The sequence below is a fragment of the Triticum urartu genome, chromosome 3A (genome assembly GCF_056163025.1).
Source record: "Triticum urartu cultivar PI428250 chromosome 3A, HENAU_Tu73, whole genome shotgun sequence".
Classification (NCBI taxonomy): domain Eukaryota; kingdom Viridiplantae; phylum Streptophyta; class Magnoliopsida; order Poales; family Poaceae; genus Triticum; species Triticum urartu.
In genome coordinates, this window is record NC_141875.1 from 338,307,734 (window position 1) to 338,322,944 (window position 15,211).

At 45.4% G+C, this 15,211-nt stretch overlaps 1 protein-coding gene across 1 annotated transcript; it reads right to left on the reverse strand.

Moving 5' to 3' along the window:
- Nucleotides 1-14,209: 14,209 nt before the first annotated feature.
- On the reverse strand, nucleotides 14,210-14,569 carry LOC147979638 (uncharacterized). Its single transcript, XM_087515289.1, has one exon. It carries the CDS (start codon nucleotides 14,567-14,569, stop codon nucleotides 14,210-14,212), a length of 360 nt encoding a protein of 119 aa, XP_087371415.1.
- Nucleotides 14,570-15,211: the final 642 nt, after the last annotated feature.

The following is a 15,211-nucleotide window of genomic DNA, read 5'->3' on the forward strand; positions in this document are numbered from 1 at the left end:
CTATGTAGACATGACCGAGACACATCTCCGGTCAATAACCAATAGCGTAACCTGGATGCTCATATTGGTTCCTACATATTCTACGAAGATTTTTATCGGTTAAACCGCATAACAACATATGTCATTCATTTGTGATCACTATGTCACTTGCCCGAGATTCGATCGTCGGTATCATCATATCTAGTTCAATCTCATTACCGGAAAGTCTCTTTACTCGTTCCATAATACATCATCCCGCAACTAACTCATTAGTTACATTGCTTGCAAGGCTTATAGTGATGTGCATTACCGAGAGGGTTGATACACCTCCAACGTACCTATAATTTTTGATTGTTGCATGCTATATTATCTTCTGTTTTCGACATTATTGGGCTTTATTATTCACTTTTATATTATTTTTGGGACTAACCTATTAACCGGAGGCCCAGCCCAGAATTGTTGTTTTTTGCCTATTCCAGAGTTTCGCAGAAAAAGAATATCAAATGGAGTCCAAACGGAATGAAACCTTCGGGAACGTGATTTTCGGAACGAACATGATCCAGGAGACTTGGACCCTACGTTAATTAACCAACAAGGAAGCCACGAGGAAGGGGGCGCGCCTACCCCCCCCCCCCCAGGAGCGCCCTCCACCCTCGTGGGCACCCTGTTGCTCCACTGATGTACTCCCTCCTCCTATATATACCTACGTACCCCCAAATGATTAGAGACGGAGCCAAAACCCTAATTGCACCACCAGAACTTTCTGTATCCACGAGATCCCATCTTGGGGCCTATTCCGGAGCTCCGCCGGAGGGGGCATCGATTACGGAGGGCTTCTACATCAACACCATAGCCTCTCCGATGATCTGTGAGTAGTTTACCTCAGACCTTCGGGTCCATAGTTATTAGCTATATGGCTTCTTCTCTCTTTTTGGATCTCAATACAATGTTCTCCCCCTCTCTCGTGGAGATCTATTCGATGTAATCTTCTTTTGCGGTGTGTTTGTTGAGACCGATGAATTGTGGGTTTATGATCAAGTTTATCTATGAACAATATTTGGATCTTCTGAATTCTTTTATGTATGATTGGTTATCTTTGCAAGTCTCTTCGAATTATCAGTTTGGTTTGGCCTACTAGATTGATCTTTCTTGCAATGGGAGAAGTGCTTAGCTTTGGGTTCAATCTTGCGATGTCCTTTCCCAGTGACAGTAGGGGCAGCAAGGCACATATTGTATTGTTGCCATCAAGGATAACAATATGGGGTTTTCATCATATTGCATGAGTTTATCCCTCTACATCATGTCATCTTGCTTAAAGAGTTACTCTGTTCTTATGAACTTAATACTCTAGATGCATGCTGGATAGCGGTCGATGTGTGGAGTAATAGTAGTAGATGCAGGCAAGAGTCGGTCTACTTGTCTCGGACGTGATGCCTATATACATGATCATAACTAGATATTCTCATAACTATGCTCAATTATGTCAATTGCTCAACAGTAATTTGTTCACCCACCGTAAAATACTGATGCTCTTGAGAGAAGCCACTAGTGAAACCTATGGCCCCCGGGTCTATCTTGCATCATATGAATCTTCCAACACTTAGTTATTTTCATTGCCTTTTATTTTACTTTGCATCTTTATCATAAAAATAACAAAAATATTATCTTATCATATCTATCAGATCTCACTCTCTTAAGTAACTGTGTAGGGATTGACAACCCCTTATCACGTTGGTTGCGAGGATTTACTTGTTTTGTGTAGGTCCGAGGGACTCGCGCGTAGCCTCCTACTGGATTGATACCTTGGTTCTCAAAAACTGAGGGAAACACCTATGCTACTTTGCTGGATCACTCTTTCCTCTTCAAGGGAAGACACGCAGTGCTCAAGAGGTAGCAAGAAGGACTTCTGGCGCCGTTGCCGGGGAGGTCTACGCAAAATTCAACATACCAAGTACCCATAACAAACACTTATCTCCCGCATTACATTATTTGTCATTTGCCTCTCGTTTTCCTCTCCCCCACTTCACCCTTGCCATTTTATTCGCCCCCTCTCTCTCTCTATCCTCCCTCTCTTTCTCTATTTGCCTTTTGCCTCTCGTTCCTCGTTTCCCTTGCATTACATTATTTGCCATTTGCCTCTCGTTCCTCGTTTGCTTGTGTGTTGGATTGCTTGCTTGTCACGATGGCTCAAGATAACACTAAATTGTGTGACTTTACCAATACCAACAACAATGATTTTATTATCACTCCGATTGCTCCTCTTACCGATGCTGAATCTTATGAAATTAATGCTGCCTTGCTGAATCTTGTCATGAAAGATCCGTTTTCCGGCCATCCTAGTGATGATGCCGCTACCCATCTAAATAGCTTCGATGATTTGTGTGATATGCAAAATAAGAAAGATGTGGACAATGATATTGTTAAATTGAAGCTATTTCCTTTTTCGCTTAGAGATCGTGCTAAAGCTTGGTTTTCGTCTTTGCCTAAAAATAGTATTGATTCTTGGAATAAGTGCAAAGATGCTTTTATCTCTAATTATTTTCCTCCTGCTAAGATCATCTCTCTTACAGATGATATTATGAATTTTAAGCAACTTGATCATGAACATGTTGCACAAGCTTGGGAGAGGATGAAATTAATGATATGTAATTTCCCAACACATGGTTTGAATTTGTGGATGATTATACAAAAAAATTTATGTTGGATTGAATTTTTCTTCTAGAAATCTTTTAGATTCGGCCGCGGGAGGCACTTTTATGGAAATCACTTTAGGAGAAGCTACTAAACTCCTAGATAATATTATGGTTAATTATTCTCAATGGCACACTAAAAGATCTACTAAAAAAAGTGCGTGCGATAGAAGAAATTAAAGTTTTGAGTGGAAAGTTGGATGAACTTATGAAATTATTTGCTACTAAGAGTGTTTCTTTTGACCCTAATGATATGCCTTTGTCTACTTTGATTGAGAATAATAATGAATCTATGGATGTGAATTTTATTGGTAGGAATAATTTTGGTAACAACACGTATAGAGGAAACTTTAATTCTAGGCCTTATCCTAGTAATTCCTCTAATAATTATGGTAATTCCTACAGCAATTCTTATGGAAATTTTAATAAGATGACCTCTGAATTGGAGACTAGTGTTAAGGAATTTATGAATTCACAAAAGAATTTCAATGCTTTGCTTGAAGAGAAATTGCTTAAAGTTGATGATTTAGCTAGGAACGTTGATAGAATTTCTCTTGATGTTTGTTCTTTAAAACTTAGATCTATTCCTCCTAAGCATGATATCAATGAGTCTCTCAAAGCCATGAGAATTTCCATTGATGAGTGGAAAGAAAGAATCGCTAGGATGCGTGCTAAGAAAGATTCCTTTATAAGAGTGTGTTCTTCTAGTTTCCATGATAATAAAGATGAAGATCTAAAAGTTATTGATGTGTCCCCTATTAAATCTTTGTTTTGCAATATCAATCTTGATAATGATGGGACTGAATATGATCCACCTTTACCTAGAAGGCTTTCCAAAAATTCGGAGTTTTTAGATCTTGATGCTAAATTTGATAAAACCGGGATTGAAGAGATCAAAACTCTAGATGTTAATGAACCTACCATTTTGGATTTCTAGGAATTTAATTATGATAGATGCTCTTTGATAGATTGTATTTCCTTGTTCCAATCCGTGCTAAATTCTCCCCATGCTTATAGTCAAAATAAAGCTTTTACCAAACATATCGTTGATGCTCTGATGCAATCTCATGAAGAAAAACTTGAGTTGGAAGTTTCTATCCCTAGAAAACTTTATGATGAGTGGGAACCAACTATTAAAATTAAAATTAAAGATCATAAATGCTATGCTTTGTGTGATTTGGGTGCTAGTGTTTCCACGACTCCAAAGACTTTGTGTGATTTGTTAAGTTTCTGTGATTTTGATGATTGCTCTTTAAACTTGCACTTGCGGATTCCGCTATTAAGAAACCTATGGGAAGAATTAATTATGTTCTTGTTGTTGCAAATAGGAACTATGTGCCCGTAGATTTTATTGTTCTTGACATAGATTGCAATCATTCATGTCCTATTATTCTTGGTAGACCTTTCCTTAGAACGATTGGTGCAATTATTGATATGAACGAAGGAAATATTAGATTCCAATTTCCATTAAGGAAAGGCATGGAACACTTTCCTATAAAGAAAATTAAATTACCTTATGAATCTATTATGAGAGCCACTTATGGATTGCCTACAAAAGATGGCAATACCTAGATTTATCCTTGCTTTTATGCCTAGCTAGGGGCGTTAAACGATAGCGCTTGTTGGGAGGCAACCCAATTTTATTTTTATTACTTGCTTTTTTCTCCTGTTTATTAATAAATAATTTATCTAGCCTCTGTTTTGGTTGTGTTTTTTGTGTTTAATTAGTGTTTGTGCCAAGTAGAACCGTTGGGAAGACTTGGGGAAAGTCTTGTTAATCTTGCTGTAAAAAACAGAAACTTTAGCGCTCACGAGAACTGCTGCCATTTTTATTTGGAAAGTGATATTTAGTTAATTATTTTTTAAGATGATTAATAGATAAATTCCTCACGTCCAGCAACTTAGTTTAGAATTTTTGGGGTTCCAGATCTTGCGCTAGCTACATATTACTACAGACTGTTCTGTTTTTGACAGATTCTGTTTTTCGTGTGTTGTTTGCTTATTTTGATGAATCTATGGCTAGTAAAATAGTTTATAAACCATAGACAATTTGGAATGCAGTATTTTTAACACCAATATAAATAATTAATGATTTCATTACAGTACCTTGAAGTGGTGTTTTGTTTTCTTTCGCTAACGGAGCTCACGAGATTTTTCTACTTTAAGTTTTGTGTTGTGAAGTTTTCAAGTTTTGGGTAAGGATTTGATGGATTATGGAACAAGGAGTGGCAAGAGCCTAAGCTTGGGGATGCCCATGGCACCCCCAAGATAATCTAAGGACACCAAAAAGCCAAAGCTTGGGGATGCCTCGGAAGGCATCCCCTCTTTCGTCTACTTCCATCGGTAACTTTACTTGGAGCTATATTTTTATTCACCACATGGTATGTGTTTTGCTTGGAGTGTCTTGTATGATTTGAGTATTTTATTTTTAGTTTACCACAATCATCTTTGCTGTACACACCTTTTGAGATAGACACACATGATTTGGAAATTATTAGAATACTCTATGTGCTTCACTTATATCTTTTGAGTTATATAGTTTTGCTCTAGTACCTCACTTATATCTTTTAGAGCACGGTGGTGGATTTGTTTTATAGAAACTATTGATATATCATTCTTCACTTAGATTATTTTGAGAGTCTTAAATAGCATGGTAATTTTCTTAAATAATCCTAATATGCTAGGTATTCAAGATTAGTAAAAACTTTCTTATGAGTGTTTGGAATACTAAAAGAAGTTTGATGCTTGATGATTGTTTTGAGATATGGAGGTAGTGATATTAAAGTTATGCTAGTTGGGTAGTTGTGAATTTGAGAAATACTTGTGTTGAAGTTTGCAAGTCTCGTAGCATGCACGTATGGTAAACATTATGTAACAAATTTGAAACATGAGGTGGTCTTTGATTGTCCTCCTTATGAATGGCGGTCGGGGACGAGTGATGGTATTTTCCTACCAATCTATCCCCCTAGGAGCATGCGCGTAGTGCTTGGTTTTTGATGACTTGTAGATTTTTGCAACAAGTATGTGAGTTCTTTATGACTAATGTTGAGTCCATGGATTATACACACTCTCACCTTTCCATCATTGCTAGCCTCTTCGGTACCGTGCATTGCCCTTTCTCACATTGAGAGTTGGTGCAAACTTCGCCGGTGCATCCAAACCCTGTGATATGATACATTTTTCACACATAAACCTCCTTATATCTTCCTCAAAACAGCCACCATACCTACCTATTATGGCATTTCCATAGCCATTCTGAGATATTTTGCTATGCAACTTTCCACCATCCCGTTTATCATGACACGTTCATCATTGTCATATTGTTTAGCATGATCATGTAGTTGACATAGTATTTGTGGCAAAGCCACTGTTCATAATTATTTCATACATGTCACCCTTGGTTCATTGCATATCCCGGTACACCGCCGGAGGCATTCATATAGAGTCATACCTTGTTCTAGTAACGAGTTGTAATCATTGAGTTGTAAATAAATAGAAGTGTGATGATCATCATTTAATAGAACATTGTCCCAATAAAAAAAGAGAAAGGCCAAATAAAAAAAGAAGAAGTCCCAAAAAAAGAAATGAAAAGGGACAATGCTACTATCTTTTTTTCCACACTTGTGCTTCAAAGTAGCACCATGATCTTCATGAAAGAGAGTCTCTTGTTTTGTCACGTTCATATAATAGTGGGAATTTTTCATTATAGAACTTGGCTTGTATATTCCAACAATGGGCCTCCTCAAGTGCCCTAGGTCTTCATGAGCAAGCAAGTCGGATGCACACCCACTAGTATCTTTTGTTGAGCTTTCATACATTTATAGCTCTAGTGCATCCGTTGCATGGCAATCCCTACTCCTTGCATTAACATCAATCGATGGGCATCTCCATAGCTCATTGATTAGCCTCATTGATGTGAGACTTTCTCCTTTTTTGTCTTCTCCACATAACCCCCATCATTATACTCTATTCCACCCATAGTGCTATATCTATGGCTCACGCTCATGTATTGCGTGAAAGTTTATGAGTCTGAGATTACTAAAGTATGAAACAATTGCTTGGCTTGTCATCGGGGTTGTGCATGATGAGAGCATTCTTGTGTGACGAAAATGGAGCATGACTAAACTATATGATTTTGTAGGGATGAACTTTCTTTAGCCATTTTATTTTGAGAAGACATAATTGCTTAGTTAGTATGCTAGAAGTACTATTATTTCTATGACAATATTAAACTTTTATCTTGAATCTTTCGGATCTGAATATTCATGCCACAATTAATAAGAATTACATTGAAATTATGCCTAGTAGCATTCCACATCAAAAATTCTGTTTTTATCATTTACCTACTCGAGGACGAGCAGGAATTAAGCTTGGGGATGCTTGATACACCTCCAACGTACCTATAATTTTTGATTGTTGCATGCTATATTATCTTCTGTTTTGGACATTATTGGGCTTTATTATTCACTTTTATATTATTTTTGGGACTAACCTATTAACCGGAGGCCCAGCCCAGAATTGTTGTTTTTTGCCTATTCCAGAGTTTCGCAGAAAAAGAATATCAAATGGAGTCCAAACGGAATGAAACCTTTGGGAACGTGATTTTCGGAACGAACATGATCCAGGAGACTTGGACCCTACGTTAATTAACCAACAAGGAAGCCACGAGGAAGGGGGCGCGCCTACCCCCCCCCCCCCAGGAGCGCCCTCCACCCTCGTGGGCACCCTGTTGCTCCACTGATGTACTCCCTCCTCCTATATATACCTACGTACCCCCAAATGATTAGAGACGGAGCCAAAACCCTAATTGCACCACCAGAACTTTCTGTATCCACGAGATCCCATCTTGGGGCCTATTCCGGAGCTCCGCCGGAGGGGGCATCGATTACGAAGGGCTTCTACATCAACACCATAGCCTCTCCGATGATCTGTGAGTAGTTTACCTCAGACCTTCGGGTCCATAGTTATTAGCTATATGGCTTCTTCTCTCTTTTTGGATCTCAATACAATGTTCTCCCCCTCTCTCGTGGAGATCTATTCGATGTAATCTTCTTTTGCGGTGTGTTTGTTGAGACCGATGAATTGTGGGTTTATGATCAAGTTTATCTATGAACAATATTTGGATCTTCTGAATTCTTTTATGTATGATTGGTTATCTTTGCAAGTCTCTTCGAATTATCAGTTTGGTTTGGCCTACTAGACTGATCTTTCTTGCAATGGTAGAAGTGCTTAGCTTTGGGCTCAATCTTGCAGTGTCCTTTCCCAGTGACAGTAGGGATAGCAAGGCACGTATTGTATTGTTGCCATCGAGGATAACAATATGGGGTTTTCATCATATTGCATGAGTTTATCCCTCTACATCATGTCATCTTGCTTAAAGCGTTACTCTGTTCTTATGAACTTAATACTCTAGATGCATGCTGGATAGCGGTCGATATGTGGAGTAATAGTAGTAGATGCAGGCAGGAGTCGGTCTACTTGTCTCGGACATGATGCTATATAAATGATCATACCTAGATATTCTCATAACTATGCTCAATTTTTTCAATTGCTCAACAGTAATTTGTTCACCCACCGTAAAATACTTATGCTCTTGAGAGAAGCCACTAGTGAAACCTATGGCCCCTGGGTCTATCTTCCAACATATTAATCTTCTAACACTTAGTTATTTTCATTGCCTTTTATTTTAATTTGCATCTTTATCATAAAAATACCAAAAATATTCTCTTATCATATCTATCAGATCTCACTCTCGTAAGTGACCGTGTAGGGATTGACAACCCTTTATCGCGTTGGTTGCGAGCATTTATTTGTTTTGTGTAGGTGCAAGGGACTCGCGTGTAGCCTCCTACTGGATTGATACCTTGGTTCTCAAAAACAGAGGGAAATACTTATGCTACTTTGCTGCATCACCCTTTCCTCTTCAAGGGAAAACCAACGCAGTGCTCAAGAGGTAGCAAGGGCCAAGAGATACCTCTCCGGTACTGGGAGTGACAAATCCTAATCTCGATCTATGCCAACCTAACAAACACCTTCGGAGACACCTGTAGAGCATCTTTATAATCACCCAGTTACGTTGTGAGGTTTGATAGCACACAAGGTGTTCCTCCGGTATTCGGGAGTTGCATAATCTCATAGTCAGAGGAATATGTATATGTCATCAAGAAAGCAATAGCAATAAAACTAAACGATCATTATGCTAAGCTAATATATGGGTCTTGTCCATCACATCATTCTCTAATGATGTGATCCCGTTCATCAAATGACAACACATGTCTATGGCCAGTAAACTTAACCATCTTTGATTAACGAGCTAGTCAAGTAGAGGCATACTAGGGACACTCTGTTTTGTCTATATATTCACACATGTACTAAGTTTCTGGTTAATACAATTCTAGCATGAATAATAAACATTTATCATGATATAAGGAAATATAAATAACAACTTTATTATTGCATCTAGGGCATATTTCCTTAAATTGCAATTTTTGTATTGTCACTGATTACTCTAAAATCATTCTGTCCAGAAATAATACGTGGTGTCGGGGGAAATCATTCTGTCCAGGTTTGGGCCGCAAAGATCCGTAATACCCTTGTCCTGCTTTGGTGGATGTATTTGAGTGTTTATGTGTTCTTGAGCTAGCTACGGGTTGCAACTTTGCCCAAAAGATCCGAATCCCTCTCATGGACGCCTCGGGCCTCCTTTTATAGGCGAAAGGGGGTTGCCACAGTGGCACACAAGAGGTGGAAAGGTCTATAGTAGGTGAGTCTATCCTATGGCCCCGTCGAACAAACGCATTTAATGCGCTGCCGACGTGCCCCTCTCACTTTATCAGGGACGGCATGGAAGCACGTCCCAGCTGCCGCTGCCACGCCTGGCTTCCACACGTCTCTGAGCTAGCGAGGCGTCGTGGCGCCACGTTGGCTGCTGCTGGGCTGGCGTGGTGGTGGAGCCTTCACGAAGATCTGCATGCCACCACGCAAGGGCATACTGAGTCCGTGTAGAGGCAGTGCGCTGCCACGCAGGCGTCTGCTCAGCTGGTCGAGCTGGCAGCTGTATGGGAGCAGGGGTGGAGCCTTTGGCAGACGCGAGCTTGGCTGCGGCCCCGCAGGCGTCCTCGGCAAGGCCTTGACGAGGGACCGGCAAGGGTCTCGTTGCGGCACCGCGGTCATCCCCGACAAGGACCTTGCCGGGGGTCGTCGTCTTCTGGTCCTCATCTCATCTTGCGAGTCTAAGATGTCTACAAAGATCTGCATGCCGCCACAGAGGTGCCCCCCGAGCCTTGGTTCCAACATGGTGTTGGAATCCCTTGGGCTCAAGGGTGGCCCGCTCTGCTGGCGTCACGCAAGTTGCCCCAGCAAGGATCTTGCCGAGGCTGCGGAAGCCACCCCGGCAAGGGTCTTACCGGGGGAGTCCACCTCGCCCTCTTGCTCTCTTTGGGCCTTGGGTCTTGGCATTGCTTTGGTCATCTTATGCTTCGGTTTTCCTCTGGCTTCCCTCCTCTGCCTTGTTAAGTGTGGCCGTGGGCGCGGCTCTGACTGCCCGTGCACAAGTAAAGGGGTCAAAAGGAGAGCCCCTACTTTTGTACACCGATAGGAGGCCCCGAGCATGGGCCACACATAAGTGCGCCGCGTTGTTGGGCTAGGCCCAGAACGGTGCGCGGGCAGGTGGGGCAGATTTTACCGCAGTAACTTCTCATCCGCTGCACTTCCCCACGACCCGTGTTGAACGCGCGACGTGGAGGGTCGTGTGTGATGTGGGGGTCATGCGTGGGACGGTTTCCACACGCATGCGTCACGTCATGGTAAAGAGGCGGCTCGCGCCTTCCCCATAAAAAGAGGGAGGCGCAGAGGCGCGACTCATTAACTTGGGCGGACTTGGGTCATGGTCTTCAAGGCATCAGTGCCCCATGATCACGGGGTGGGGAACGGCAGCCTCACCCGTCCCTTTGATTCTGCTTGCTCACCACATGTCCCCCATGTAGGTGGCATGTGGTGGAGGCGGGAAACCAGGCTGTCGCTGATTGGGGCAGCGGGTCGTTCCCGATCCCCTGTGCCCCGGACGGCCGGATTGGCCGACTGGGGCGGCCAAGCCCCGACCCCGCCCCTTTATAAGAAGGGGGAGGGTGATGGCATCCCACATCCTTTTGTCATCTGTCTCCATTCACTTCGGCTCCTTTCTTCCATCTGCCATGGCGAGAGGAGGCGCCGGCCCTTCAACGGTGGCGGTGAGTGTTGCTGCTCGACAACGCGTCCCTCCTTCCCAAGAACTCGTGGCTGCGGAGCCGACCAAGAGAGGAAGGGGGTGGGGGCGAGGCCGAGGTCAATGTGGCGCTCGGGGGAGAGGGGGACGGGGCAGCTCACCGGCCTCTCCTCCGCTAGCGATGCCTCCCTTGATGGAGGGCCACGTTGGGGACCAACCCCGCAAGTTCTTCATTAGGCTGCGCCGGCCACCGTGTCGCCGCCTCTGTCTCCCTACCCCATTTTCTCAGGAGATGGAGCTCGATCCACCCCAGACCCTCACATTGCACATGATGGGCTGCGGGAATGGCGGCACACGGGTCAACGTCGACTTCCCCGCACCTCACGTCATGTACCTCCGTCGCAGATGGAAGACGTTCGCTCATGTCCACAGCCTGATGGCGGGGCTTGTCCTCTACTTCAAGTTAATGGAGGGCGGCCTGCTCTCAGTCAAGATCTTTGGAGATCTCGGAACTCGCCTGAAGTGCTGCATGCAGAGCTCTTCCGACGAGGAAGATTCCTCTTCAAGCGGGAGTGATGAGGAGGGTAGCGACAGCGACGACGAGAGCGTCGAGCGAGGTCACGTCGACCTTGTCTCTGACTGACCGCGTCGCCCCTCCCTACGTCGTGCGGCCTGCCGAGGGCCTTCCTCATCAAGCTCTCCGTTGGTGCGTCCCCCGTCGCCTCCTTGGGTTGCTGACGTAGGAGGGTTGGAGAAGGCGAATAAGGCGGGTAGCGGCCGTGAAGTCGGAGTACGTGGGCACCGATGCCTTCGTCGCATATTGCCGGCCCGCTGCCTCATCTTCTAGCTACCCTCCCGGCACCAGGACGTCCTCTTGGTGCCTTCTGCTCCTCGCACCTTGCCTAGGCACTCTTTTTGCCCTCCTGCTATCTTGTTCCACCTTCTGAGGAGAGGGATAAGAAAGGGATTACGGGCATCTTATTTCTTCTTAGATTGTAGGCCTGCGGCACTTGTTAGATCTAAAAGTTGTAATTCCCTTGCTCATGTTTTTCATCCCGTATGAACTATATTTGTATGGGACGTTTTTAATGAAAAGGGGTGCCTGCCAGGTTCTTTGTGCGTGAGCGAGGCCCATGCCAAGGAATGAATCCTTGTTTTTTTTAAGATAAACACTATCGCCCGGCAACAGGCCTTGCCGTCCTCTTGGTTCAGCCGACCATCCTCACGCTCTTGGCGGAGGCAGGGGCGAAGTAGAGTTAGGCCCCTCGTTCATTTCATCGTCGCCGCGGCTATGACCCGGTTCCGACCCAGGGACTTGGGTATAGGAAAAAAGGGGGAGCACGGTGGTCAAAGAGCAAAATGAGGTTTCATACGCCCCAATCTTCATATGGAAATGCACAACAGAGGATGAAAGACTTATCTGAATCTGCAGCCCTCGGCAGCCTTGGCTTGCCGCGGTTGGATTCTTGTATCTGCAGCCCCCGACAACCTTGGTTTGCCGAGGATGGAGAGCCGGCTCATTCTCTTTCTTCCAAACAGCTCAGCAGAAATGTCCAGGTACCCTGCGAACCAAAGAGGATGGAAAGGAACAGAGGAACGCATGCTCGACCTCTATGCTAGAGGTTAGTCGCTGCTAAGCACTATCAACCCTAGCCGAGGGAGAGACTTATCCTAGAATGCATGCTAAAACTTAGGGCGCCAGTGCTTCATGTATTTATGCTTAGGTTCTGTGCCTGGCTTTGTACAAAGGGTTACATTCCTTGCCGGCAAGGCTTGTACAAAAGGTGGTTTGCCGGGGGGCCGGGAACCGCGCCTTATGGGTAAAACTTGCGAAGATGTTCAATGTTCCAGGAGTTACTCACTAGAATAGCATCTTCGGTCTCCAGGCGGACTGCGCCGGGCCTGGTGACTCGTATTACCCGATAAGGGCCTTCCCACTTCGGTGTCAACTTGTTGGAATTCTTGGCCGATTGAACGCGCCGAAGAACAAGGTCACCCTCCTCAAAGCTTCGGGCATGAACCCTGCGGCTATGGTAGCGGTGCAAGGCTTGCTGGTAGCATGCTGCTCTCACAGCCACCTGAAGACGATCTTCCTCAAGGGGCGTTGTGTCATCTTGCCGCAATTGCTCTTGCTCAAGCTCGTCATAAGCGAGCACTCGAGGTGACCTGTATGTGAGTTCCACAAGGAGAACTGCTTCTGCCTCGTATACTAGGGCAAAGGGTGTCTGGCAGGTGGCTCGATTTGGCGTCGTTCTGATTGACCAAAGAACCGTCGGCAACTCATCAATCCAGCGCCTTCCGCTCTTGTGCAGCTTGTCAAAAGTCTTTGTTCTCGGGCCTCGCAGTACTTAAGCATTTGCCCTCTCCGCTTGGTCGTTTCTCCGTGGGTGTGCCACGGAAGCGAAACAGATCTTGCTGTCGAGGTCTTGGATGTACTGCATGAAGGTGTGGCTTGTTAACTGCGTGCCATTGTCGGTGATGACCCTATTGGGCACACCAAAACGATAGACTAGCCGCTTGAAGAACTTGACGGCTGACTGTGATGTCACCTTTCTAACTGCTCCACCTCCGGCCACTTTGTGAACTTGTCGATTGCAACGTACAAGTACTCAAAGCCCCCGACAGCGCGGGGGAAAGGGCCCGGTATGTCGATCCCCCAGACCAAGAATGGCCAAGAGAGAGGAATTTTTTGAAGGGATTGAGTTGGTTGATGAAGCTTCTTCGAATGGAACTGACATGCTTCACACTTGGTTACTAGTGCCGTTGCATCCTAGAGGGAAGTGGGCCAGAAGAAACCTTGCCGGAACGCCTTGCCGGCAAGGGCCATCGACCCTATGTTGGAGCCACATATGCCTCCGTGTATCTCGGTCAACAGCTCCAGTCCTTCCTCCCGGGAATGCACTTCAATTTCACATCGTTCGGCCTTTTCCTGTATAGGACGTCATCGATGAACTGATACATAGCAGACCAACGGGCTACTTTCTCCACTTCTTCGTGCTCCTCAGGAAGCTCCCCTGTTTGGAGGAATCGGACGATATGCTATGCCCATGTCGGAGCATGGGGCTCGATGGCAAGGACCAAAGGCATTTCCTATGCCATGGGAGCGGTCGTCTCTACGGCTAGAGCTTGATGCTTTGCCGGAGTCGGATGCCCCCTGGCAGGCTCAGTATCCATGGCAACATTCCTTGCCGGCGGTCCCAGGGGGCTCGGCGGGAAAGTACTTGCCGGGGCCTAATTTCCTCCGCTTGTTCTACTCTGTTGATGGCTCAACGGATGGTTGAGTTAACCGAAGCACAAAAGTACCTGGTTCCACAGGTAATTTGAAGGCGGCGCGCTCCTACTGGTAGTCGGCGATGTCGTTCTCCGCCCGGGGAACGTGCTTCGCTCGTATACCATCAAAGTGCTCCTCCAGCTTCCTCACCTCATCTACATAGGCCTCCATCAACGGGCTCTGATAATCTTTGTTGACTTGCCTAACGACAAGCTGTGGATCACCCCTGACGATGAGCATCTTAACCCTGAGGTCCGCCGCGATCCTGAGACAGGAAAGCAACCCCTCGTATTCAGCAATGTTGTTTGTGGACATCTCCCTGGGGAAGTGCATCTGGATTACATACTTGAGGTGCCCTCCGGTGGGTGTGACAAGCAGCACACCAGCACCGGCGCCATACAACGAGAAAGCCCCATCAAAGTACATGATCCAATTGCGACTTGCCGCCTCGCCGGGAAGAGTGGTCTCCTGGATCTGTTTGTTGGGCGTTTAGGTACATTCCGCAATGAACTCCGCCAAGACTCTACTCTAGATTGTCGAAGTACTTTCGAACTTCAAACCAAAGCTTGACAGCTCCAAGGCCCACTCCACAATCCTCCCGGTCACGTCCGGGTTATGCAGTATCCGTTGCAGCGGGAGGCAAGTGATGATGGTGATTTCATGTGCCTGGAAGTAATGACGCAGCTTCCTCGAGGTCATAAAGAGGCCGAAGAGCAATTTCTGCATGCCGTAGTACCATGACCTAGCCCCCTGCAAGAGGGAGCTGACAAAGTAAACCGGGTGCTGCATCATCTTCTTCCTTTGCACCACTTCATCTGGTTGCACGGGACCTGTCCCGACAGCGTCAGACTCTGCCGGGGGCCTTGCCTTCCCGGCGCCAGGCCCTACCGGGGGAATCTCTGGCTTGCCATCCGCCAGCCCCGCCGTTGCACTCCCTCTTCGTCGACCTTCCTCTGTGCCACTAGCGCGGCGCTGACCACTTGATTCGTTGCCACCGGATACAACAGCAACGGCTCTTGTGGTTTAGGCGCAACTAGTATCGATGTAGAGGAGAGGTATTTCTTCAAA

Bases quoted from the DNA above. Each gene is read 5' to 3' on its own strand.
- LOC147979638 (XM_087515289.1), bottom strand. From the start codon at position 14,569: ATGTACTTTGATGGGGCTTTCTCGTTGTATGGCGCCGGTGCTGGTGTG.